This window comes from Lithobates pipiens, unplaced genomic scaffold (assembly GCF_037356315.1).
Source record: "Lithobates pipiens isolate NorthernLeopardFrog02 unplaced genomic scaffold, aLitPip1_a1.2 Scaffold_19, whole genome shotgun sequence".
Taxonomy (NCBI): domain Eukaryota; kingdom Metazoa; phylum Chordata; class Amphibia; order Anura; family Ranidae; genus Lithobates; species Lithobates pipiens.
In genome coordinates, this window is record NW_027507764.1 from 296,192,901 (window position 1) to 296,217,464 (window position 24,564).

Here is a 24,564-nt window from a genome sequence, read left to right on the forward strand (position 1 = left end):
CTTTGAGAAATGGCTTTCTTCTTGCCACTCTTCCATAAAGGCCAGATTTGTGCAGTGTACGACTGATTGTTGTCCTATGGACAGACTCTCCCACCTCAGCTGTAGTTCTCTGCAGTTCATCCAGAGTGATCATGGGCCTCTTGGCTGCATCTCTGATCAGTCTTCTCCTTGTCTGAGCTGAAAGTTTAGAGGGACGGCCAGGTCTTGGTAGATTTGCAGTGGTCTGATACTCCTTCCATTTCCAAATGATCGCTTGCACAGTGCTCCTTGGGATGTTTAAAGCTTGGGAAATCTTTTTGTATCCAAATCCGGCTTTAAACTTCTCCACAACAGTATTACGGACTTGCCTGGTGTGTTCCTTGGTCTTCATGATGCTCTCTGCGCTTTCAACAGAACCCTGAGACTATCACAGAGCAGGTGCATTTATACAGAGACTTGATTACACACAGGTGGATTCTATCACCATCAGTCATTTAGGACAACATTGGATCATTCAGAGATCCTCACTGAACTTCTGGAGTGAATTTGCTGCACTGAAAGTAAAGGGGCCGAATAATTTTGCACGCAGCACTTTTCAGTTTTTTTTTATTTGCTAAAAAAAGTTTAAAATATCCAATAGATTTCATTCCACTTCACAATTGTGTCCCACTTGTTGGTGATTCTTCACAAAAAAATTTAAATTTTATATCTTTAAACCCTGAAATGTGGCAAAAAGGTTGAAAAGTTCAAGGGGGCCGAATCCTTTCGCAAGGCACTGTATACATGCATATATACCGTGAATATATAAAGTCTTCACAATTCTTTTAAAATTTAAGTTATCTGTGGTTAAAAAATAAATAAAAAATAAATGATTTTTGTGCTTTTTCACCTTCAGGCCAGGTTCACACCGCTGCGATGCGGGAAAGCCGCGAATCCGCAGCGTTTTCCCGCATCGCACACCTCCCGCCGGCAGTTCACACTGCCCTATGCGGACGGCTGGGAGTGTCAATGTTATGTTAATGACACCCCCACCGGTGTGGACTCCCCTGTCACGATGGGAGTCTCTACGGCCTGACTGATGTCTGTCGGTGAAGGCACCCGGTGGACAGAGTCTTCACCTGTCATTACACATCTCACCGAGCCATGTCCCACATTGATTTAATATTTGTTAGTTATGGGCCGTTCTCTCATGTATATACGAGACGGATATTTTACCGAGGGGAATATCTGATCATGCCCCTATGCTGTGTAGTTTGCAAACCCCGACACCTCCCTCAGAGTGACTGCGGCAGCGATCACGCTTTTGGCTCTCGAATCCCATAGTGGAGGTGAAAATTTCCACTCACATAAATTACTTCTGGCTGACAAACACAAGTACTGCTGCAGTTAATACATGGGAAGCTTTCAAGGACTATATTAGGGGTTCATATCAATCCACCATCTCTAGGGCCAGGCAGGAAGCCTCTGTCACTCTGGCAGAGGCTGAGGCCAAAGCTCAGACTCTGGAGTTAGGGTACGCGTTATCCTAAAACCCGATAACTTACTTTGATCTCCTCCATTTGCCCAGATTTGCGATACTGATGGGGCATTGGTGGTAGACCTCCTGGCCATAAATGCCCGATTCACCTCATATTACAGTGGCCTTTACTCCTTCAAGGTCGACAACTGAGTGAGCTTACTACCTTTTTAGAACAGATCAACTTCCCCACCCTCTCTGACACAGCACGTGAACACCTTGACGGCTTCATAACTGTGGAAGAGGTCCAACAGGCTATGGGCGACCTTCAGGCAGGGAAAACCCCGGGTGCAGATGGGATCCCCCCAGAATTTTATAAACAATACGGTGAACAGTTAACGTCTATGCTTCATGAGATGATAGTCAAGACCCTGAAGGAAGGGGCACTCCCTGCATCTATGACGGAGGAAATTATAGTAGTTATACCCAAGCCGGGTAAGGAGCCCGAGCTGTGTACCTCCTTCCAACTGATTTCACTGCTTAATTCAGACGCCAAGATTCTCATTAAGGTCTTGGCGTGGATATTGAATGAAGTTATCCTTATCCTAATCCACGAGGATCAGACAGGTTTTATGCCAGGTAAGGGCACAGATATAAATCTCCGGAGGCTTTACACAGTTCTGGGTTCTGACAATTACCTTGGATGCAGTGGCCTCCCTGGATGCTGAAAAAGCATTTGATTTGAATGGATATATCTATGGGAGGTCCTACTCCGCTTTGGCCCTAGGTTTATTTCTTGTGTGAATGCCCTTTATAAACGCCCCTAAAGCTTGCGTGCGCACTAGATCAGTCCTCTCACCTTCCTTTTGCCTACAGAGGGACAAGGCAGGGATGCCCACTCTCCCCAGCGCTTTTTGCGCTAGCCATAGAGCCAAATGGCAATCCTCCTACACTCAGCACCCACGGTCAGTGGCATCACCATAGGGCCTGTAGAGAAGATCTCCCTCTACGCCGATGACACCCTCTTGTATCTTAGAAACTCTGCTACCTCGCAGAGAGGCTCTCCTACTTATGGACACCTTCGGTAAGTAGTCGGGTGTTCGAGTTAACTGGGGGAAGTCCATTCAGTTTGCTTTGCACTCCTGCGATAACAGGCTACCTATTGATAGACCACTGCAAATAGTCTCCCAATTTAAATATTTGGGGGTAGTTATTCAGAAAGAAGTTTAAATTTATACCTCTCAATTTAGAACCGGTTCTATCCTCCCTGACACGGAGGTGTGCTGCCTGGAGGACTTTGCCCCTCACCCCTGTTGGTAAAGTCAACCTTACTAAAACGTTTGTGCTTCCAAAGTTCCTCTGTTTAGAAAGACCCCGGGTCCCCTTCCGCATCAGTTTTTTCAGAAATTGAACAGTCTCATCTCCTTCGTATGGAATGGGAGCACCCCCAGGATACCACAGACCACTCTTCAACTTGCGGTCTCTTTGGGGGGCCTAGCGATGTCTTGTTTTGTCAAGTAGTAATGGACTGCGGTCCTTGTGACAATCAGATGGTGGCTGAGTAACCAACTAACTCTGCAGCATTGCTGGAGGCGGAACTGCTGGGTTCATACTCAGAACTTGATACACAAGTCCCAGATCTAACCCGAACATTACCCCTTCCATGTGTTAAGCTGCGGGTTTGAGACACTGAGGGCAAAAAAGGTAGAGAAACTCAACTGTTGTCCTCTATACACCCCTTTTGTGGGGCAATCCGAGACTGCCACACTTCCGGTCCATTGCGGACCCTGTGATATGGGTCAGCTTTGGTATCAGAACTCTGGTGGATATAGTCTCTGCGGATGGGTTGTGGACATTTGACGACTTACGGGGTGAGCATGGACTGCCTAATTTTGTGTTCTGCAGGTACATCCAGCTCCAACATGCTTATCGGACCCAGTTTCCCCACCCTATTAAGTTGAAGGCTAATGGGACTGAGCGCATGTTGGCCCTGGCCGAGGATTTAAAACCTCTCGGTCCTTTATGCCGAATTTGCTGGCCTTGATACCTCTGTGGTTTCCTGGCTGTTTTCAAGGTGGCAGGCGGCTATACCTGCTCTCACTGATGATTGGGATGTACAGAAATACCTTCTTATTGTCTCCACAAGGGATAGGTTCCCCCAGCTCAGGTTCATCCACTGGGCATATTACACCCCAGAACGCCTCACTAGGATGTACCCTGACAAGAATGCCCTGTGCCCTATAGACAGGCACTTTCTTTCATGTTGTATGGTCCTGTCCACATCTAAAAAATTTCTGGAAGGGGGTGGTGGCCAACATCAACTCTATAGGCAAGATAAGAGTTCCTTGCGACCCACTGCCACTGGGTATTTTTTCCAATGTGTCCACAAGACAGGCAAAAAAGAAGTACACCAGTGGCCAGCCCTAGCAGATGCAGTCTTACCACTATACAAATTAACCTACCCATGACATAATTGCCCTACGAAATTTGATAAAATCTGGGCGGTGTGGATCCAGGAGAGGCGACTTACTTCGGATTAAGGGTTGAAGAAATTATGTGACTGGTCGGGGTGCGACTATGTTCTCCTTAGTAGAGTTGACATCTGAATGTAATGTACTCCCCCTATTGATTCAACTCTCTCAATCTGCTGTAAGCTACTGTGCTGTTGAAATATCACTCATGTTATAGAATATAACTCAAGAATGTGGAGCTGTTTTTTTTTCTGTGTTTTATTAAAAATAAACTGTTAAAAAAAGTTGAATACAATTATATATAAAAAACAAATATTTTTAAAAACTAATTTTCAGATTTCGGCCAAGCGTATGCTGCATTTTCGGTTTCGGCACCACAATTTCCGTTTGGTGCATCTCTATTATAATGTATAAAATTGACCCCTTTATCTAGTTGAGAGGTATTAGTAACATATGACAGTGGCAAGGACCCGCCTATGATTGTTCAATCACAGGTATGTGTTGGCTTTGTCTATTGCACATACCCATGATGAAAATGGCACTCTTTTGGACTCTTGAAACCCCCCCATGCTCTTCCGAGCCGGCTATATAGTATGGAAAGCAGCATGTAGGACTCCAAAGATTAGTAATGAAAACAATCCAGATTAATCACAGGCAAAGTGCTACAGAGTCATTGATTACACTAACGAGTTATAAAAATATACCTTGGGTTGTCTCCTGTTCCATGGCATAGGGGCTTTCTTTATCAAAACTGCTACAAAGAAACCTCCAGTATTCTGGTGATGTGGCAGTATTCTCAGGCTGTTAAAAAGCAAAAAAAACAAAGTGAGTGAAGATTAAGCAATATACCAATCTATGGCACACTGCTGCCTTTACACTACTAGAACAGCTATTGGACCAAGTGAATCAAAACTCTTCTCTATTGTATTCAGATAAAAACATATGGTCTTGCTTAGCAAAGGAGATTTCTAATGGTCTAGGTCAACTTTAGATTATTATTTTTTTTTAAGTTTCCAAAGGCATATTTTATGTGCGTTTGTATATGTGCAAATGTTGGATTAACAAAAAACATTCAATACATAACAAAAGCTATCCAGAGCTCTGCAGGTTTTTTGAGACTGCACAGCAGAGACTTAATAGGGAGGTGCATGTGTGTTAAGGAGTCACCAACACCTATTTGATTATAAGCTTTGACTTTTGTTATCTGCATGCTTGTTCCAGCTCAGTGCCTTAAAGGGGAAACACACATTCAATTTAGTTTTTTGTTTTTTGGTACTCGCCCATCCAGTGTTCTGCGGTGATCCACTTCTCTGCAGCAGCTGATCAGGTCTCACACCTTTTTGACATTAGGAGCCTGAGCTTGAATCCAGAAGGGCTAACAGATTTGTGCAGCGAAAGAGGGTGCAGGGTGGGAACTGGATGGAGGGGAGCATACTTTCAAAGGGTGAAAATCTACTTTAAGTATTGAAGCCAGAGAGATAGCTAAGCAAGTAGCACTCAGATGACAGAAAAATGGAGGCTGTTTTTACTCACCTTCTATCTATAAGAAACAGGGAACTGGAAGCTTGATATTAAAAACAGTGATTGCCATTTCTGCACATTTCTCCATAAAAGAAAGGGAAAGTACTCAAGACCCTATCATTTGTCCTTCAAAGCCGCACATTAAATGCATACATTAAGCCAACATTACTTGGTATATGGAAAGGTTCAGAAAATACCCAGGTTCTTTCCACCAATAAAATGTAACATTTCAATATTCACTATGCATCTAAATGTAGCAGTACAATTTACACAATATGCTTGCTCTTTACAGTACAAAACCCCTCAAATCCTAAAAGGGACCCTGACATGAATCTATTTTTGCAATCATTACATCTTGAAAAGGAGCTTAATTACAGACATGTAGGACTACTAAAACTTTTATGGTATCCAGTAGTATGGCTATTGTCAATTGAATTCAAAATATTCATAAGATGTAGAAAAGGCTCTGTCCTTTTCTACAAGTAAAGACATTGACCTTTTCAGAGAAAGGGAATTCATACAATGCACTGAGAATAGTATATTTGGATATTTTTGCATCAGTTTCCACATGTCCGCTGAAAGTTTGAGAAGTATTAATTTTACAGCACTCATTCCAGTAAATGTTTAAGATGAGAATTGCAAAAAGCCGAGTTAGACATACCAGTAACACTTTTCTGAGAGTCTTGCAGGACAGCCCATGAGACCTAGGGCTCCACATACCAGGACAGGAAACACGTTAACCCCACCAGATAAAAGGCGGCCTCCATGTCATTATTCGAGAACCGTAGGATGTACCTGCTAAACATATGCATAATACACATAATTCAAGACATAATTGGGTGGGAATCCAGCTGTCCTGAAAGATGCTAAGAAAAAAAAAAAAGTTACCGGTAAGTTTAATTTAGCTTTTCTCAAGGTGTCTTCCAGGACAGCCCATGAGACGATGAGCCAAAAACGTACCAGTCGGGGGGGGGGGGGGGGGGGGGGGGGGGGTTACGGACCACTGCCTGAAGGAACTTACAAATGCCTGTTCCTGAGAAGACAGGAGGTCCAGACGATGATGTTTAACGAAGGTTATAAAACTGATCCCAGTTGCAGCTCAGCTCAAGACGCAGACAAGGCTCTTGTTGAAGGTGCTTTGGAAAAAGGCGGAGAAACCGTCATAACTCTGTAGGATTCAACAATAGCCTTATCGATCTGGCTAAGGTGGCCTTGGAGGCATCCTTACCTTTGTGAGCTCCAGGAAAAAGAACAAAGCATCGGATTTTCTAAAGGTTTTGGTGACCTCTAGGTAGCAGAGAATAATTCTTCTGCCATCTAAGAAACTAGTTATTTTCTTTCTCGGCCTTAGGCATATTGGAAAAGGTTGGCAGCAAAATATCCTGGGATCTGTGGAAGGTACTGGCTACCTTAGGCAAAAAACCTGGATCCATTTTTAACACCACATTTTAACACCTCATACATTGTGAGGAAAGGTTCCCTGACTGAAAAGGGCCTGCAATTCACTGACCCCAAGAGCTGATGTAATTGCCACTAGAAAAATAGTGTTTAGTGTAAGCAACTTTACGGACACATCCTTAACCACTTGCCAACCGCCGAACATACATATACATTGGCAGAATGGCAGAGCTGGGCAAATGTGCGTACAGGTACATCCCTATGAATTTGCCACCGAGCTCTCAGCGACCCTGCTGAGAGCTCAGCGAGTAGGATCGCGGCTCCCACGAACTCTATGTCCACGGGGATACCCACAATCGTCTCACGGAGCTGAAGAACAGGGAGATGCTAATGTAAACAAGCATCTCCCTGTTCTGCCTAGTGACACTGTCACTGATCATAGCTCCCTGTGATTGGGAGCTATGATCAGTTAAGTATCATTCATAGCCACACCCCCTAACAGTTACAATAACTCCCCGGGACACACTTAACCCCTCCCTATCCCCCTAGTGGTTAACCCCTTCAATGCCAGTGTCATTTTTACAGCAATCAGCACAATTTTATAGCACTGATCGCTGTAAAAAGGGCAATGGTCCCAAAAATGTGGCAAAATTGTCCTAAGTGTCCGCAGTCATAGCAAAAAGTAAAAAATTCATTTTTTTTCTTCAAAATTGTCACTCCATTTTTGTGTATAGCGCAAAAATAAACCGCAGAGGTGATGAAATACCACCAAAAGAAAGCTCTAATTGTGGGGAAAAAAAAAAGGATGTCAATTTTGTTTGGGAGCCATGTTGCATGACTGCACAATTGTCAGTTAAAGGGGCGCAGTGCCGAATCACAAAAAGTGCTCTGGTCTTCAGCCAGCAAAATGGTCCGGTTAAGCAACTCAAACTGAAAACCCACCAGAGCCTGTAGGACCAGAGACCGGTCCCAGGTAGGATATGCTCTGACAACTACAGGTCCAGATCGAACGATTACAAAAAATAAAAAATAAAGGATTTTCCAAGAGAGGACACTGGAGGAAAACATGAATAGACACAGTCTTTACCTTTAATGTACGAAGGGATAGACCCTTGTCAACACCCTCCTGAAAAAAATTCCAGAATTGATGGAACATTGTGGGAAAAAATAAATGATTTTAGACAGCCAAGAGTTTCATTTCTTCCAAACATTGGAGTATATAAGCGCTTGTAACAGGCCTCCTGCAATTAACCAGATTTCTGACCACTTTGTTTGAAAATCCCTGGGAGCTTAGCATCTTCTCTTCAGATACAAAGCCATTGAGGTCAAGGATGCCACCTGTGGTGCGACACCGGGCCCTAAGACAGCAAGTCTTTGGGAGGCTGGAGGCTCTGAAGCTAGAGCCTTGCAGCAGGGAAAACCATTGACTTTTGGGCCAAAAGGGGGCCATTAGGATGAGATCTGTCCTTTTCCAGAAGAAACTTTGGGAGAACTTTCAGAATTAGCCTGATAGGAGGGAAGGCATAGCAGAGGCTGGATGGCTAGGCATTCGCTAACGCACTGATGATCAAAGACAGATCGGCTGGATTCAGGGAAAAGAATCAGTCTTGCAGTTGCTTTGAGAAAAAAATAAAAAAAAAATAAAAAATAAAAAAAGGTTTGTACCTCGGGGGAACCCCATCTGTCTATAATCTCTACAAAGATCTTAGGATTGAGGGACCAATTGTCGCGACACACCTGGTAGAGACTGAGGTAAATCTGCCAGACCATTTTGAGTTCTTTTAGGTGAATTGTTGTAAGAGAGGCCAGATTCACTTCTGCCCAGCAGAAGATCTTTTGGCCTGAGTTGAAGAGTCCAAATTCTTGTCTCCACTCACCTTGTTGAGGTATGCTATGGTAGTAATGTTGTCTGAGCCAATCTTCAGGTGGTGACCATTGACCTCCATTCTGAAAGGCTTCTAAGGCTCTCTGTACTGCCAGAAGCTCCCTCTGATTTGATGAAGCCTTTGTCTCCCTGGGGGACCATCCTACCTGTGCAACTGCATTGTTTGGCTTCCCATCCAAAAGGAACTCACATCCGTCAAGATTCTTTGGGATACTGGAATGACCCATTACAATCCTCTTGTCAGGTGAAGTGGCGACCTCCACCACCACAGGACCCCATTTACCCTGGAAGGTATTCGAGCCCTCGGATCAAAAAAAAAAAAAAAAAAAAAAACCAACACACTTGTGAATCCATCTGAGTTTCTTAGCAGAAACAATTGCAGTGGATGTTGGTTAAACCTCACCCACAGTACTGCAGGAAAGCAAGAGGTCATCAGGCCTACTGCTCTTGAGATTTCTCTGAGGGAGACCCACTGGTCGGTTTGCAAGGATGCAATCATCTGAACCACCCTCAAGACTTTTTCCGGAGGAAGGAAAATTATTTTGCTCTACCGAGTAAATCTCATACCCAAGATATGTTACTGTCTGAGCCTGGAATCAGGGAAGACTTCTCCCCGTTGACTAACCAGCATAGCGACTGGAGAAACTTTCTGCATAGTATGGAGATCCTGCTCTAGTTTCTGGTTCAACTCTGCCACTACTAGGCGATTGTCCAGGTAAGGGATGATTGTAATGGATTTTATTCGTAACGGTGCCAGTGCTTCCCCCAGGACCATTGTAACGAGTCATGGAGACGATGACAACCTGAAGGGCAAAGCTTGGAATTGAAAATTAAGGATCAGCAATCCCATTTTCACAGCTAGTTTTTAAAAAAATTGTAATGCTGGATGAATAGGAATGTGCAAGTAGATATCCCTCAAATCCAGTGTCGGCATAAAGCACTTTCAGGTAAAGCAAATTCTTGATCAAAAACACAGATTCCACGCAGAAGTGCTCGTACTTAAACGATTTAGAGACCGAAGATTCAAAATTAAGGGATACTTTCCCGAAGGCTTCTTTATCACATAAATATGGGAATAAAATACTTTGCCCTGATCCAACTAAGTTGGACTTGTTTTTCCACAAAGTCTCCAATCTGAAGGCATAGAGGCGTTGCCTTTACTCGATCTCGGAGAGGGGTGGCGACAAATAATTTCTCTGGAGGATGGGAATCGAACTCCAGCCTGTGCCCATTGGCTACCAGATCTAAAATAAAATAGGCTTGAGGTTGCTGCTCATGAAATAATTCTTTCCGGACAGAACAATTCGTTGTTCCACAGAGAAACAATGGTATGATATGAGACATAACTTATGGCTTCTAGGAATTACCTGTCGACATATTGAGAAGTTTTCATTGATTAAAAGGAAATGAACAGTCTTTGGCCATTAAGTAAACCAGTTGCCTCGTTTTATATTAGTTTTTCTGGCAGCTGGCTTTTCTGGAAAATACTTTTTCCTGTCAGTCATGTGCTATACTGCCTCCAGTAGTCTGGGTCAAACAAATGGTGGCCTGACAGGGGAAGACCACATAGGTGCAATTTGGAAGAAAATACACGACTTCTGGTTGAATTTATCAAAAAAGAAGTTCTGGCTGTAATCCTAACCGACTCAGCGGAGGAATCCCCCAGAAAATCTACTGCCCGAAAGAGGAATGGAAAAGGCCTTAAGGATCTTATCTCTTGCAGTTCGTGCAGAAAGATGAGTTTGCATCTGTGATAACCACAACTTGAGGTTTCTGGCTACACAGGTAGATGTGAAGGCCAGTTTAAGACTGACAATTGATGAGTCCCAAGCCCTGCGGAAATTTGACAGAGGTGCATCCAACTAGGGGTGTTTCATGGCTTTTCCTCTCTGGGTTATCCCATTGTAATTGAATTGCATCTAGAAGGGAGCATTGCACAGGAAAATAAATAAAATAAACTCAAGCCTCTTATGCATTTCTTCAAAAATAAGATTGTGCTTGCACATTTGCACCTTCTCTTCAATCTCAAGTGTCACAGATAGATGTTAATCACCTGTTAAAAGCCAACAGCTTGTACCTCGAGTCCCTGAATGATTCTCTATCCTTAAGCCCTCCTTCTGACCGATTCTGCCAAAGAACGGAGAGGTCTAGTTTCTGCCTCTGAATCCTCACTTTCCACGAGCTGCAGTGGATCGCCAAAAAGTGCTGGAGTCCTATCTGGCAAATGACTGAGAGGGGACCAGCATCTTGGCAATTGGGGATTTAAAAGAGCTAAAAGTTGAAGTTAGCTCATCCCTAACTGAAGCATCTTCTGACAAGATACTGCTAGGTGACCCTTAACTTTGCTATCTATGCACGTGCTCAATTTGCTGTCACAGACTGCACACTTCCTCTTGGGTGGTTGAGCCTTGGTCTTGGCCTGAAAACAGAAAACAAACGACTCTTAGGTTGCAAATTAGGCCAGCCCAATACTCCATAACACATCCAGTGCAGGAAAGGGGAAGGTGCCCCCTTCACCAAGTCCCACTAGGTACAAAGGGAGAAAAAAAACCTACAGGACCCACAGGGGTACATGTACTTCAGGCTTACCTGTGGGGTGCTAGAGCCTGCATCCGCTGGCTGTGCAAGTGCTGCAGAGGAAGCCATCCTGCTCCTGTAATGGTCCTGCAGTCTCCACTGGGTCTTCACTAATGTACAACAGCCACTCAGTGTCCTCTGAAACTTTGAAGACCGGAACCCGCGTCTGCTGAGGACATCAAGCCACCTCGGAAGTGACCTGTCCGGCACTTCCTATGGGCCAACTTGGAGCGCAGTGGCTCCGACCACCCCACCCTCCATGGGCTCACAAAGCAGCTCTCTGCCTTCCCCTGCACTTTCAGCCAGGCTGCCAGCAGGAATGCATGCTTCCCCAGACACTGAGCAGCCGGAGCGCTGGATTGGGGCTATCGAACATCAGCAGAGGTCCTGGCCTTCCCCAGGCACCGAGGACAGCAGCAGCCCCTCTACTCCCCCAGGGAGGAGACGCTCTGGGTCAGGAGAAGGTAGGAAGTCTCTTTACCAAGAAACAGGAGCATCACTCATGAGAACTAGGGACATTAGGTTCCAGGAAAACAGGTTAACCCCTCCGTCTGTTGGAAACACCAAAACCGACATGGAGGCCTGGTGGACCCCATTTATCTGGAGGGGTGAACGCATTTCCTGTCCTGGTAGGAGCCGCCCTAGGTCTCATGGGCTGTCCTGGAAGATGCCTTGAGAAATGGCATTTATCGGTTTTCTGCAGAAAAAAGGAGCTACCCTTGTTTCCCCGGAACCACATCAGCTGCCTCAGGACAGCAGGAATATTCATCGTTCAAACTGCATATCGGGAAAAATTGTTTGAAATTTTCCAATTTAGAACATTTGTTTCAGCCACTGGAAACCCCGCAAAAGAAAAAAAAAGGTTTGAAAATGTTTTGCTGTACGAATGAGAAATCAAAAAATAATGTGATCGGCCAGCAAAAACTGTTGTGTGTGAAATGCACATAAGGTTGGCCATACTTTTTACAATTTTCGTTTAAGAAAATTGTATAATAATGAATGGCCAGATGTAGTGCATCATACATATGCACCTGAGCAGCTAAAGTTACCACGTCCTGGCACACGGCTCAAAACTCCCACCCTAAAGCAGACCTCCAGAATATCAAGTAAAACAATACCCGTCTGTTCTATCCAGCATGTTTCGACCATTAGGTCTCATGCACACTGGACTTTTTTGGCTGCTCATAGGAGCGGGGGGTTTCTTTTTTAACACACCCTTGCATGTTAGCCTGTGGATCCATATATACAGGCATTTAGAGTTTAGGGAGGAGGAGGAAAGAGCATTTAGAAAAAAAAAAAAAAAACACTGCCAGTGTGCCAAGGAGCAGCAGAAAGAAAGGTTGACATGCCTAAAACGTGAGCCGTTTAGCACTTGAGTTAAACGAGTTTACAGGCGTTTTTTCTGCCAAAACTACTTCGAGGAGAGGACTATAGGAGAGTTAACAAAACATCCAGTGTGCATGTGGCCTTAGAAATATCATTACAAGAATCAATTTTGTATGATTCTATGATAAGGACAGACAAAAAAATGAATGGATCATAGAGCTTTCCACATCAATCTACCTATACCAATGAACTGAAACTCAAGTTATTTAAACCTGTGTGCATTGTGCCATCTACTTTCTTTTTAAAATAAAAACTTGGACATACCTGTAATTTCCATATTTTGGAGTACAATACAGGGATACAAGTTCCTACCTTCAGGTGACTGGATACTGGCAAAAGCTCCCATTTTGCCCACTAACTTCTTACCAAAGGGAGTGGAAAAGCTAAGGCGTTAGGAACGGAGATATACAAAGCCTAATTAAGACAGAGGCATTTTGTGATTTGAAATGGAAGAAGTTGTAGGATGAGGAATGTGAATAATCTAGGAAGGGGTCCCCTATCATCACACTAGGTGAGACTTGCCTGACATGGCAGTTTACCGAGTGCTGGGAGGCAATCCTGCACCACTAAGAAGGGTACCCAACCATGAGGTTGGAACGTGCCTAACAAAATATCAGGGCTTTCAAAATCTCTTGGTGATGGTCTGTACAGCAGTCATCAAATTGTTTGGTGAGAGGAGATTGACAGGGAAATATTGGAGAAACTACTATGTTAGAATCAATCTCTCTATTGTCAAGACTGTTGGAAATTCACCAAACCAAAGAACGCCTTGCTTGGTAGCTACAGGCATCATTCAGATATCCCTGCTCAAAGCAGAGGATGGCATACGGGAATCAGTTAAAGTCACCAATGGAAAAAATAGGATTTTTGGACTCACCATAAAATCCTTTTCTCTAACGTTCGACAGGCACAGCACCTTTAATCTTGACCTTTGGGTTATATCCAAACCTTTAGGAGAGGACTAAGCAAAAACACAAAAACAGCTAAGCTGTACAGTAGCACCCAGGGGGCAGTCCTACTGGCTATAACCCCTCACTCTGCTACCAGCAGCTCAGTTTGTCAAAAAGCAGTACAAACAGGAGAGGTGGGTGCTGTGTCCGTCAATGAACTTCAGAGAAAAGGATCTTACGATGAGTACAAAAAAATACTATTTTCAGTTTCGTTCATTGATGGACACAGCACCTTTAAGCTTAGGGACATCCCGAAGCAGTGTCTAAAAATGAGGGGTGGAAACAGAAAGGAAATTGACTTCACCCATAACAAAAATAACTCCTCAACAGAGGGGTAGCAACTGTAAACGGCCGCCTGCAAAACCTTGCGCCCGAAGCATGCAACCCGAAAATGCTCTCACATCAACCTATTTAGTGAAAGCATGAACGGACGACCAGGTCGCCACCTTACACACCTGGGAAACAGACGCTTGATGACGGAAAGCCCAGGAGGCACCAATTGCCCTGGTAGAATGTACTGTGACAGGAAACGGGGGCACCCGCCCCCTTATGGCATAAGCCTGAACCATGATCTGTCTGATCCACCAAGAAATGTTGGCCAACTAGACTGCCAGGCCCTTCTCTGGACCAGCCACCGATACAAACAGGGAATCCGACCTCCGGAAAGGAGCTGTAGCAGACAGATACACCCGCAGGGCCCGAACCACGTACAAAGAACCTAAAGCAACCTCTTTGGGATGCGACAGCTGAGGACATAAAGGAAGCACAATGACCTCATTTAGATGAAAGGCCGAAACAGCCTCTGGAAGAAACGAAGGCTGCAGGCACAGCGCCGCCTTATCCTTGTGGAGAATCAAGTAGGAAGACCTACATGACAAGGCCGCCAACTTAGAAATCCGCAGATGTAACAGCCACTAAAAAGAATACTTTCTGTGTGTGTCAATGAGGGAATCTCCCTAATGTTTTCAAATGGTGGTTTCTGAAGCACCGAGTCAGATGATAACGCCCCCATGGAGCCACCAACGCATCTGACGCGTCCGCCCAGGGATTTCTTGACCTGCCCACAAACCTCTGTACCTTCCAATTGATCCGAGAGGCCAAGAGCCCCATCTGGCATGCCCCACCTTAGGCAAATGAGCCGAAACACTTCCAGATGCATCGACCATTCCATCTGGTCCAGCAGCTGACTACTGAGGTAGTCCGCCTGCCAGTTTTTTACGCCCGGAACGTATACGGTTGACAGAGCTGCCACGCGCCTCTGTCCACTGTAGGATGTGAGGGACCTCCAGCGCTGCAGCTGAGCTCCTTGTCCCTCCTTGATATCCGACATGTGTTGTCCGACTGAATCCTGACCAGAAGCCCCTGCAGCATCTGTAACCATGTGGAGAGACACCGCCTGATCGCCCGAAGCTCCAGCACATTGATCGGCAGGTGGGATTCTTCCTGTGTCCAGCGACCCTGGGCCGGCTAAGTCCCAAACTCCACACCAGACCCGTCAGGCTGGCGTCCGGTGTGATCACCGTCCAATGAAGAGGAAGGAACAACTTCCCGGACCCAAGGGGCGGAGACCTCGGCCACCAGAGAAGGGAATCCCTGACTAGCTGGCTCACCCGAATTTGACAATCCAGGGATGTCAGAGATTTGTCCAATTTGGACAGGACCTCTTTCTGCAAGACTCACGTGTGGAATTGGGCATACAGTACCGCCTCGAAAGTGGCTACCATGAGACCCATAACTCACATGCAAAAAACGCAGTGACGCTCACCGGTGGGACAACAACTGCACCACTGATTGAAGAGTCTTCAGCTTATCTGAAGGGAGAAAAAACCCTCGCCAGGTACTCCAGGCACTGAGTCTGTATGGTGATCTCCACATCCTCTCTCAATTCTGAGGCAGAAGGTGCTCTCAGAAGGAGATCGTCCAAGTAACCCACGATTGCGACCCATCATCTTAGCAAAGCCAGAATAGGGGTTAGCACCTTGGTGAAGACAATTGTCGCAGTCGCTAGGCCAAAAGAGCAGAGCTACAAATTGGAAGCGCTCGTCCCGACTGCAATTCATAGAAAACTCTGATGCCCGACGCATATGGGGACATGCACGTATGTTTCCTTGATGTCCAAAGACGCCAAGAAATCCCCCTGATAGGGTGCAGCGACCATGGAACGAACCGATTTCATCCTGAACCTTCACACCTTCACAAAGCAGTTGAGGGCCTTGAGATCCAGGACCGGGCGGACCCCTTCCTTCTTTGGGACTACAAACGGATTGGAGTAGAATCCCCGAAACCTTTCTGGCGCCGGTACAGGTACTATCACCCCGAGCAGCAGCAGGTCCTGTACTGCCCCAGACAGGGCCTCCCAACAACCCGGCAGAAGATGAAGGTTGGAGGGAAAAAAATCAATTTTTAAGAAAAACTCTTGTAGCCTGACTAAACCAGTTTCGCAGACCCACTGGTCGGAAAGGAGAGAGGTCCACCGGACTGCAAACTCCTGAAGCCGACCCCCACCCGAGAGTACGGTGGGAGCGGACTTTCATACAGCAACAGATTTGCTCACAGGCTTGTTCGGCTTGCAAAACCAGGGACGTTTTTGCCCCTCTGTGGGTACCTTGTCGGACTGGAAACGCATACCTGCCGACCCGGCGGACGAAAAAGCAGAAAACAAGGGCCCCTGCCTACGGCGTGGCTCCTTACCCTTCCTGGACTGTGGAAGCAAAGTACTCTTTCCCCCAGTAACATTCTTAATAATGTTGTCCAGCGAGGCTCCAAATAGCCTCTGACCTTGGAAACGCAAATCCGCCAGTGTTTTCTTAGATGTCTGGTCTCCAGACCAGACCTTGAGCCAAATCAAGCGACAGCACCACTGCTGATACCGAGGCTCTAGAAAACTAAGGGGCTGTATCACAGACATACTTAAGGCCATGCACCAACTGGTCTGCCAGTTACACACAGACTCTGGAAACCTGTTCCTTCCCCAACCCAATTTAACCCATTCAATAAGCGCTTGTGACACCAAGGCCATGGCTAACACTGGCCGCAATGCTGACCCAACCACTGTAAACATGGACCGGGCCACCGCCTGGGCCCTTCTGTCGGCAGGGTCCTTGAAAGTGGTGTACCCTTCCACTGGGATCGTGGTTACCTTATTTAACCTGGATACAGAGGGGGGTCAATGACTGGAGATGTTCATTTTTTCAGGAAACTTTCCTCAAAAGGGTAACACACCGTCATTCATTTCGGGACTGAAAAGGCCCGCTGTGGGCTTCCCTATTCCTTGTAAATTAACTTATCAAAAAGTTAAATATGGAAACACCTTAGCAATGTGGACCGGCTTGTGGGACCCAAAAGAGAGAGACATCTGCAGATACCCCTGCCATAACCTCTATCTTTAGGGTATCCTGCACCGCTGTGATAAGTGCCCCCCTACCAGTGCTTTTTCCTGTGCTGGCCCAGACATGGAGTCATCCTCACTGTCCGAACGGTCCTGGTCCGCATACTCTGTTTAGTCAGAACAGGGGCCGTATGTCACAGCGGGACACGAGTCTGGTTGTGCTGCCGCTGTCCGCTCTCTGCCTGTCACGAGGTGATCTGTGTCAGTTTTGCGCTGTTCCAGGTTTAACCAACGCCCGAGTATCTGAGGCTACTAAAAAGTGGCCGCCGGCCTCCTTAGCAAAAGCATCCAAAACCACTGGGAAAATGGTCGCTGGACTCCAAGAAAATGGCCGCGGGCAGTCCCCACATGACAGCACACAGACACCCCAAAAATGGCACAAAAAAAAATAAAAAAATAAAAAGGGAAAAAAACAAGCAGACTACCAACCACCCAGCGCAGGCCCCTGCCAGGACCCAGAGACCACCCAGAGGACCCCAGGTAGGTACGTGCTCCGCACCGCCTATGCTCAGCGGCCCCTTACCATAGGCAGGAGGGACAGCGAGAGAAGGGAGGGGGAGAGACCCCATAGTCAACCTTCCAGGGAATGACCAGCTACTCCATCCTAAATGAAACAGGTGGAACCATGCTTAGCCCTCCTGATGGGACTGCTGGACGCAGTCCACAGACAGACCCATCACCCAAGTAGTACGGGGTGGCTGTCGGCCACGGCACACTGACACGGACAGCAGTAGCCCAGTCATATATGCGCTCCAGAGCATATAGCTCACTGGCCGCCCCTGGACCAGACGGGGCATGTCGTGGCTGACCCAGTGCATAGCTAAGGTCTGCACATGCTCGATGGCTGTTGATTGTAGATCACAGGGATCAAAAAATAAATAAAAATAAATAAAAAAGCAGAAAAAGAAAATTCCAAGGACCATTGGTCTCCACAGGGAACCAGGTCCTTCTACACTAGGCAGAAGAAAAATGAGCTGCTGGTAGCAGAGTGAGGGATTATAGCTTGTAGGAATGTCCCCCTGGGTGGTACTGTACCAGCTTAGCTGTTTTTATGTGTTCTGCCTAGTTCTCTCCTAAGGTGGCGATATAACCCTAAGGTCAAGATTAAAAGGTACTGTGTCTGTCAATGAACGAAAAAAAAAAAAAAAAAAAAAAAAAAAAAAACGCGCTTGTAAGACCACTGTGCAAATACAATGCGACAGAAAGTATTGCAACGACCGTCATTTTATTCTCTAGGGTGTTGGGGGGGGGGGGGGGGGGGGAGGGAGTATAATGTTTGGGGTATAAACAAGGGCAGAAACAGCAAACTTAACACCACATCCCTAAATAAACAAAATTATGTTGTATAATGTTTTTAACTTTTAAACAAATCTCAGAAAGAGGCTCGGCCTTTAAGTGGTTAAGGCTCGCAGGACAACTTCATACATGTCAATTGATGGATGCACCAAATAGAAAATATTCTGCTAGATCTACCAGTTACGGACAGGACAGATCTGATTGCAGATATGGAAATAAGGGATAACTTAGGAAAGGGTGATCACAGAGTAAATTGCATTCAGAGAAAAATTCATAGAAAAAGAAGGCATAAAAGGGTAATGCAAGAACACTTAATTTCAAGAGTGACAACTTTTCTAAACTGCGCGCCATATTAAATGGAATCAAAAATTCTAGAAATGAATACTGGAGGAAAAATTGAGTGCTTTAAGAACATATTAAATAATGGCATTAGTCAGTGTATTCCAACAATTATCAAATATAAAAGAGGCAAGGTTAAACTTGGATGGCTGAACTTTAAGGTAAAAAGGCATACAATACAAAAAACAAAAGAAAAAACCCCTTTTAAAAAATGTAAGGCCAAGGGGTCATTGTTGGCATTTCTGCTCTCTTCCCACTCTGACAGCAAAGAAGCCCTTACAGAGTTTCAAGTTATATCGCTTCTTCTCCAACTTAATTGAAAGCCATTTGTATATCACTATTATATCCCCTCTTAAGGGACTCTTCTCAAGGGAGAATAAATGTAATGTTTGTAGTGGTTCCGCATTACTGAGGTCCTCCAGCCCCCTTATTAGCTGTGCTGTCTTTGTCCAGTCGTAGTACAACCCCCCTGAAGACTGGTGACCAGAACTGGACAGCATACTCAAGATGGGGCTGGACCAGTGTTTTGTAAAGTGGTAGAATTATAGCCTTATCTCTTAGCCAACGCAATATACAGGATATGAAAAATGGTATTGACAAACACACCCACATAGGTTGAAACAGATGGACTGATATCTTTATTCAACCTTACCAACTACTTACAGCATCTCACAAAAGTACACACCTCACATTTTTGTAAATATTTTATCTTTTTTAAGTGACAAAACTGAATAAATGACACTTTGCTACAAAGTAGTGAGTGTGCAGCTTGCATAACAGGGAAAATTTGCTGTCCCCTCAAAATAACAGCCATTAATGTCTAAACCACTGGCAACAAAAGTGAGTACTCCCAAGTGAAAAAGTCCAAACTGGGCCAATTAGTCATTTTTCCTCCCGATGTCATGTGACTCGTTAGTGTTACAAGGTCTCAGGTGTGAATGGGGAGCAGGTGTGTTAAATTTGGCGTTATCGCACTCACTCTCGCACTAGTCACTTGAAGTTCAACATGGCACCTCATGGCAAAGAGCTCTGAGTAAAAAAGAATTGTTGCTCTACATAAAGATATCCTAGGCTATATAATAAGATTGCCAAGACCCAGAAACGGAGCTGCCCCACGGTGACCAAGACAGGAGAGGTTTGACCCAGAACAGGCCTTGTCATGGTCGACCAAGGAGATTGAGTGCACGTGCTCAGCGTCATACCCAGAGGTTGTCTTTGGGAGACGTACGAGTGCTGCCAGCATTGCTGCAGAGGTTGAAGGGGTGGGGGGGGTCATCCTGTCAGCACTCACAGACCATATACCACAAACGGCATCAAATTGGTCTGCATGGGTGTCGTCCCAGAAGGAAGCCTCTTCTAAAGATAATGCACAAGAAAGCCCGCAAACTGTTTGCTGAAGACAAACAGACTAAGGACATGGATTACTAGAACCATGACCCATCGTCTGACGAGACCAAGAAACTTATTTGGTTCAGATGGTGTCGTCAAGCGTGTGTGGTGGCAACCAGGGGAGGAGTACAAAGACAAGTGTGTCTTGCCTACGGTCAAGCATGCTGGTGAGAGTGCCATGGTCTGGGGCTGCATGAGTGCTGCTTGCACTGGGGAGCTATAGTTCCCTATAGACCAGCCCGCATTCCAATAACGACCCCAAACACACATTTAAGTTGACCCACTGCCTTGCTAAAGAAGCTGATGATAAAGGTGAATGACTGACCAAGCATTTCTCCAGATCTAACCCCTATTGGAGCTTCTGTGGGGCACCCTCAAACGGAAAGGTGGAGGAGCACAAGGTCTCGAACATCCACTAGCTCCATGATGTCATCATGGAGGAGTGGTAGAAGACTCCAGTGGCAACTTGTGAAGCTCTGATGAGCTCCATGCTCAAGAGGGTTAAGACAGTACTGTAAACTAATGGTGGCCACACAAAACATTGACACTTTGGGCCCAATTTGGACATTCTCACTTAGGGGTGTACTCACTGTTGCCAGCGGTTTAGACATTAAAGCACCAAAAAGAAGGGCTGAGTTTTAAAGCTTAAAGGTTGAAGCCTGGAAACAGCATTTGGGTGCCATTCTTTTCATGCAGTGCTTACGGAGCAAGAGCGGCAGCTGGACAGCGATTCCTCTAGGCTGAATAGAGGACAATAGTGAAGCATGCACAGCAGTCCACCTAGTGGATGTAATCAGCAGGAAATTTGAAAGAAAAGCACACAACAGTGCAAACTGAGGTAGCTCCCAATGTTTCAGCCTGCTCAGCTTTATTTAATGAAACTTCAGAGATCAGGTCACATCTGTGGCCATGTCATGGTTCCGCAGCTAACAGAATAAACAGAGATCTGGAAAGCACTACAACGCAGAGCCCTGTGCTCGATCATCACATAAAAAGGTAGGCCTTGCACATCCAGCTCAGTTAAGTCCAGGAAAAGCTACCAAACCTCGATCCTGGTAGCAAATCTTTATAGAGTCAGCTTACAACAAATGCTAACCCTCCTTAATACAGCCACACCTGTCCACCACTCATTTTGACATACTGTATATGATTAAAAAAAAAAAAAACACTAAAAAGGGGCAAGAACCATTCTCTAAGGCTTGATTCACACTGGTGCGATTTCAGATGCAACTTGGGTCACAGAACTGCATGGCAATGGAACTCACATTCATTTCAGTGCGGCCTGGTCACAAATACAACAAAACTGCAACTTGACTTTGGGCAAGGGTACTGTCCTACTTTGGTGTAATGCAGTGCGATTCTGTGCCCCATTGTCTCCAATGATAACAAATCAAAAACATATCTACTAACATTTTTGATGCAATTCCTTTCCCCTCAATAAGTCTCCTCCACCAAAAATGGCAATAGTATGAAAGTTGCACTGCAGTTGCACTACATAATTGCAATGGAAATCTAATGAAATTGCAGTTGCACTGGTGTGAACCAGGCTGAAAATGACAATTGACGTTCACACACCTACAAGCAAACTATCAAGACTATACTTTGCATACCAACGGTGTAGATTCATTCCTTTAATTTTTTCTTCGTCACAAGGAAACATTGTTGGACGGATCTGAGTATGTCTACTTGTAGGCACATCTTCCCACTTATCGAACCACTGGCCTTCTTTGGTCATTACCTAGAAAAGAAAATCTGAGTTAGACTTACAGGTAACTAATTTCCAATAGTCTTCCAGGACAGCCCCTGAGATATAGCTCCTCCTTGTGACAGGAAACACATTGCCTTAAACCAGGGGTCTCAAACTGGTGGCCCTCCAGCTGTTGCGGAACTACAAGTCCGATCATGCCTCTGCTTGAGGGAGTCATGCTTGTAACTGTCCGCCTTGCAATGCCTCATGGGAGTTGTAGTTTTTCAACATCTGGAGGGCCACCAGTTTGAGACCTCTGCCTTAAATGGTCAAACGTAGAGTTGCACCGAATGGAAATTTTGGTTCCGAAACCAAAAATGTAGAATACACTTGGCCGTAAACCTAAAATGACTATAATTAAAAATTTTAATATCGATTTAAATTAATTAATTTTTCGGCCATTAGGCTGGGTTCACACTGGTGCGATACGGGAAGCCCTGCAAATCCTGTGTGTGTTCCAGCATCGCACGAGAATCGTAGATGTTCACACTGACATCGGCGAACCGCTGTGGGTGTCCATGTAAAGTTCATGTCACCCCCAGATGAGTTCGGAAGACCGCAGTGCGAACTGTGAAATGGTACAGAAATTGTATCGTATGGGTGCAATCCAATTCCAGCAAAGACCAAAAAAAGGGTCCTATAACATTTTGGTCCAAATGTAATGTAAATTCAGCCATACAAACTGTATGGTTGACTTCGCATTGCACAGACATCGCATGTGACCTGCACAGCAATGTGGTGCGAAGCACATGGGATGTCTAAACACATCAGTGCGAACCCAATTGGCACCTTTTGCGCAAGAAAAGATCAAGAAAAACAAATTGCTATAGAAAATTCTATGTATGTCATCATACTGGTCCATTGCACTTTTATTGTGCTGTTAAAAAAAAAAAAAAAAATCTTGCTTGCTGCATTTTTGAGCAGTTAAGGGGAAAAAAATAAAAAATAAAATAAAAAAACACACCTCCCCATTCAAAACGCAGCAAGAACCCATCATTAACACAGCTGTCACATGACCTATGGAAAACAAAGCATAAGCACGGTAAATTTGTGGTAAATAGTGTGCGTTTTCAGCACCATTATCGGCACCCTTTTCTCCTATTGGTAAAAGGCAGATAACAATTTTCGGCCTATATGTTTTGACTGACAAAATTTCAGAGCATCTTTAGTTAAAAAGTCAGGCACTCCAACCTGCCCTTCAGCTATTGTTTTCTCCACCTGGAGAAGATGTATTGCCTTCTCGTGGCAGCCAGTATCTTTACCTTTGTCGTGTAAAAATGCAGTAAAACAGGATAGAGAAAGCATGATTGAAACCATTGATTCTGATGACTTGGACTCAGATTCTAACAGCGAGCAAAACCCAGAAGGTAGATCTAATGTTTCCAGGTACAAACTATACTTGGAAGACTAGATGAGCTCTTAAAACACCATCTATGACAACCTTGGGATGGAAGAAGAAAGAGTAGAGTTGAGCAGACATGATTTAATGCATCAGGGACTAAAAAGAGAAAATGCAGTTTAATTCCAGGACAAAGTCCTTTCAGAAGACAATTTGAAAGAGTGGGAGACTGCAGAGAAGACATTTTTTGCCAGCTCATTGGAGAAGATATTCATCTTTAGAATAAATGGCCAAAACTAGACTCCTGCTTGTTGAGTCACCAGCCCTCTGCTCGGGGAGCTGCGAGAAACAAGCAATTGGCAGGGTTTGATCGCTCGGTTCTCAGAGAAGAGGCGCCAGGGGACAGACTTGGCATCAGACCGAAGCTGCATCCATCTAGTTATGAATTAAAAAAAAAAAAAAAAAAGATGCATTTAATGTATTAAGATAAAAATCCTTGTGTGTAGCAGACGCCCAGCACCCCCTAATATTTACCTGAGCCCAACTTCTGTCCAGTGATATCCACGAGTGACTCAGCCATCCAGGACTCTCCTACTGATTGACTGATACACAGCAGCGGTGCCACTGGCTCACGCTGATGTCAATTGGTCAATCAGGAGAGAGGGGGTGGGGCCAAACTGGAGCTCTGTGTCTGAATAGACAAAGGGAGCTGCGACTCGGCTCCGGTGCCCCACAGCACTTGCTGTGGGGGCACTTAAAAGGAGGGAGGGGCCAGGAAAGCCAAAGAGGTACCCGAGAAGAGCAAGATCTGGGCTGCTCTGTGCAAAATTATTACACAGAGCTGGCAAGTATAACATGTTCTTTTTATAGAAAAAAAAAAAAAGACTTTACAAATCACTAACAGGCCTGGTTTCTGAGAAAGATATCCTAAAGAATCTGGAAGTCTCATCATACAAAGTAATTATATTTTAACAGTCGTAGCCCTTTCACTACAGCAATTTACAGGAAAGTGTGCAGAAGATTGAATTCATGGCTGTAAGAGAATAGTATCATTTCAGAGACTATTCCTACCATTTGGACTTCTTGCAAGATGGGGCTGACTAGAATTTAGCACTTAACACCTTGAAGGTGCATATAGCAGCATTAAGTGTTTACCTGCAGCTACCTCTACAGGAAGATCCTCCAATTAAAATATTTTGTAAGGCCTATTAAAGGCATTTCTTCTTCTAAATGGAAACTTGATTGTCTTGAATGGTCTAAGCAAGCTTTCGTTTGAACCTATTTCTGAAAACAGCATTAAAGTGGAAGTCCATGCAAAAACTAAAATCCCTGCATCTATAGACACCAGGGATCTAAGACTAACCTCTCTGGCCCTGTAAAGATAAAAAATTAGTAAACATACCTTTTTGGAAGTCTGAGCTGCTCCGGCCGGATGCCACACTG

At 45.0% G+C, this 24,564-nt stretch overlaps 1 protein-coding gene across 1 annotated transcript in view; it reads right to left on the bottom strand.

Annotated features, from left to right (window-relative positions):
* Positions 1-24,564, bottom strand: part of NSUN2 (NOP2/Sun RNA methyltransferase 2) — a 113,568-nt gene that overhangs the window by 40,612 nt on the left and 48,392 nt on the right. The window contains exons 11-12 of the mRNA XM_077492011.1: positions 21,646-21,773; positions 4,611-4,707 (exon numbers count right to left, since the gene is read on the bottom strand). Of these exons, the coding sequence (XP_077348137.1) occupies positions 4,611-4,707; positions 21,646-21,773 (225 nt within the window). The remainder of the gene's footprint in view (positions 1-4,610; positions 4,708-21,645; positions 21,774-24,564) is intronic.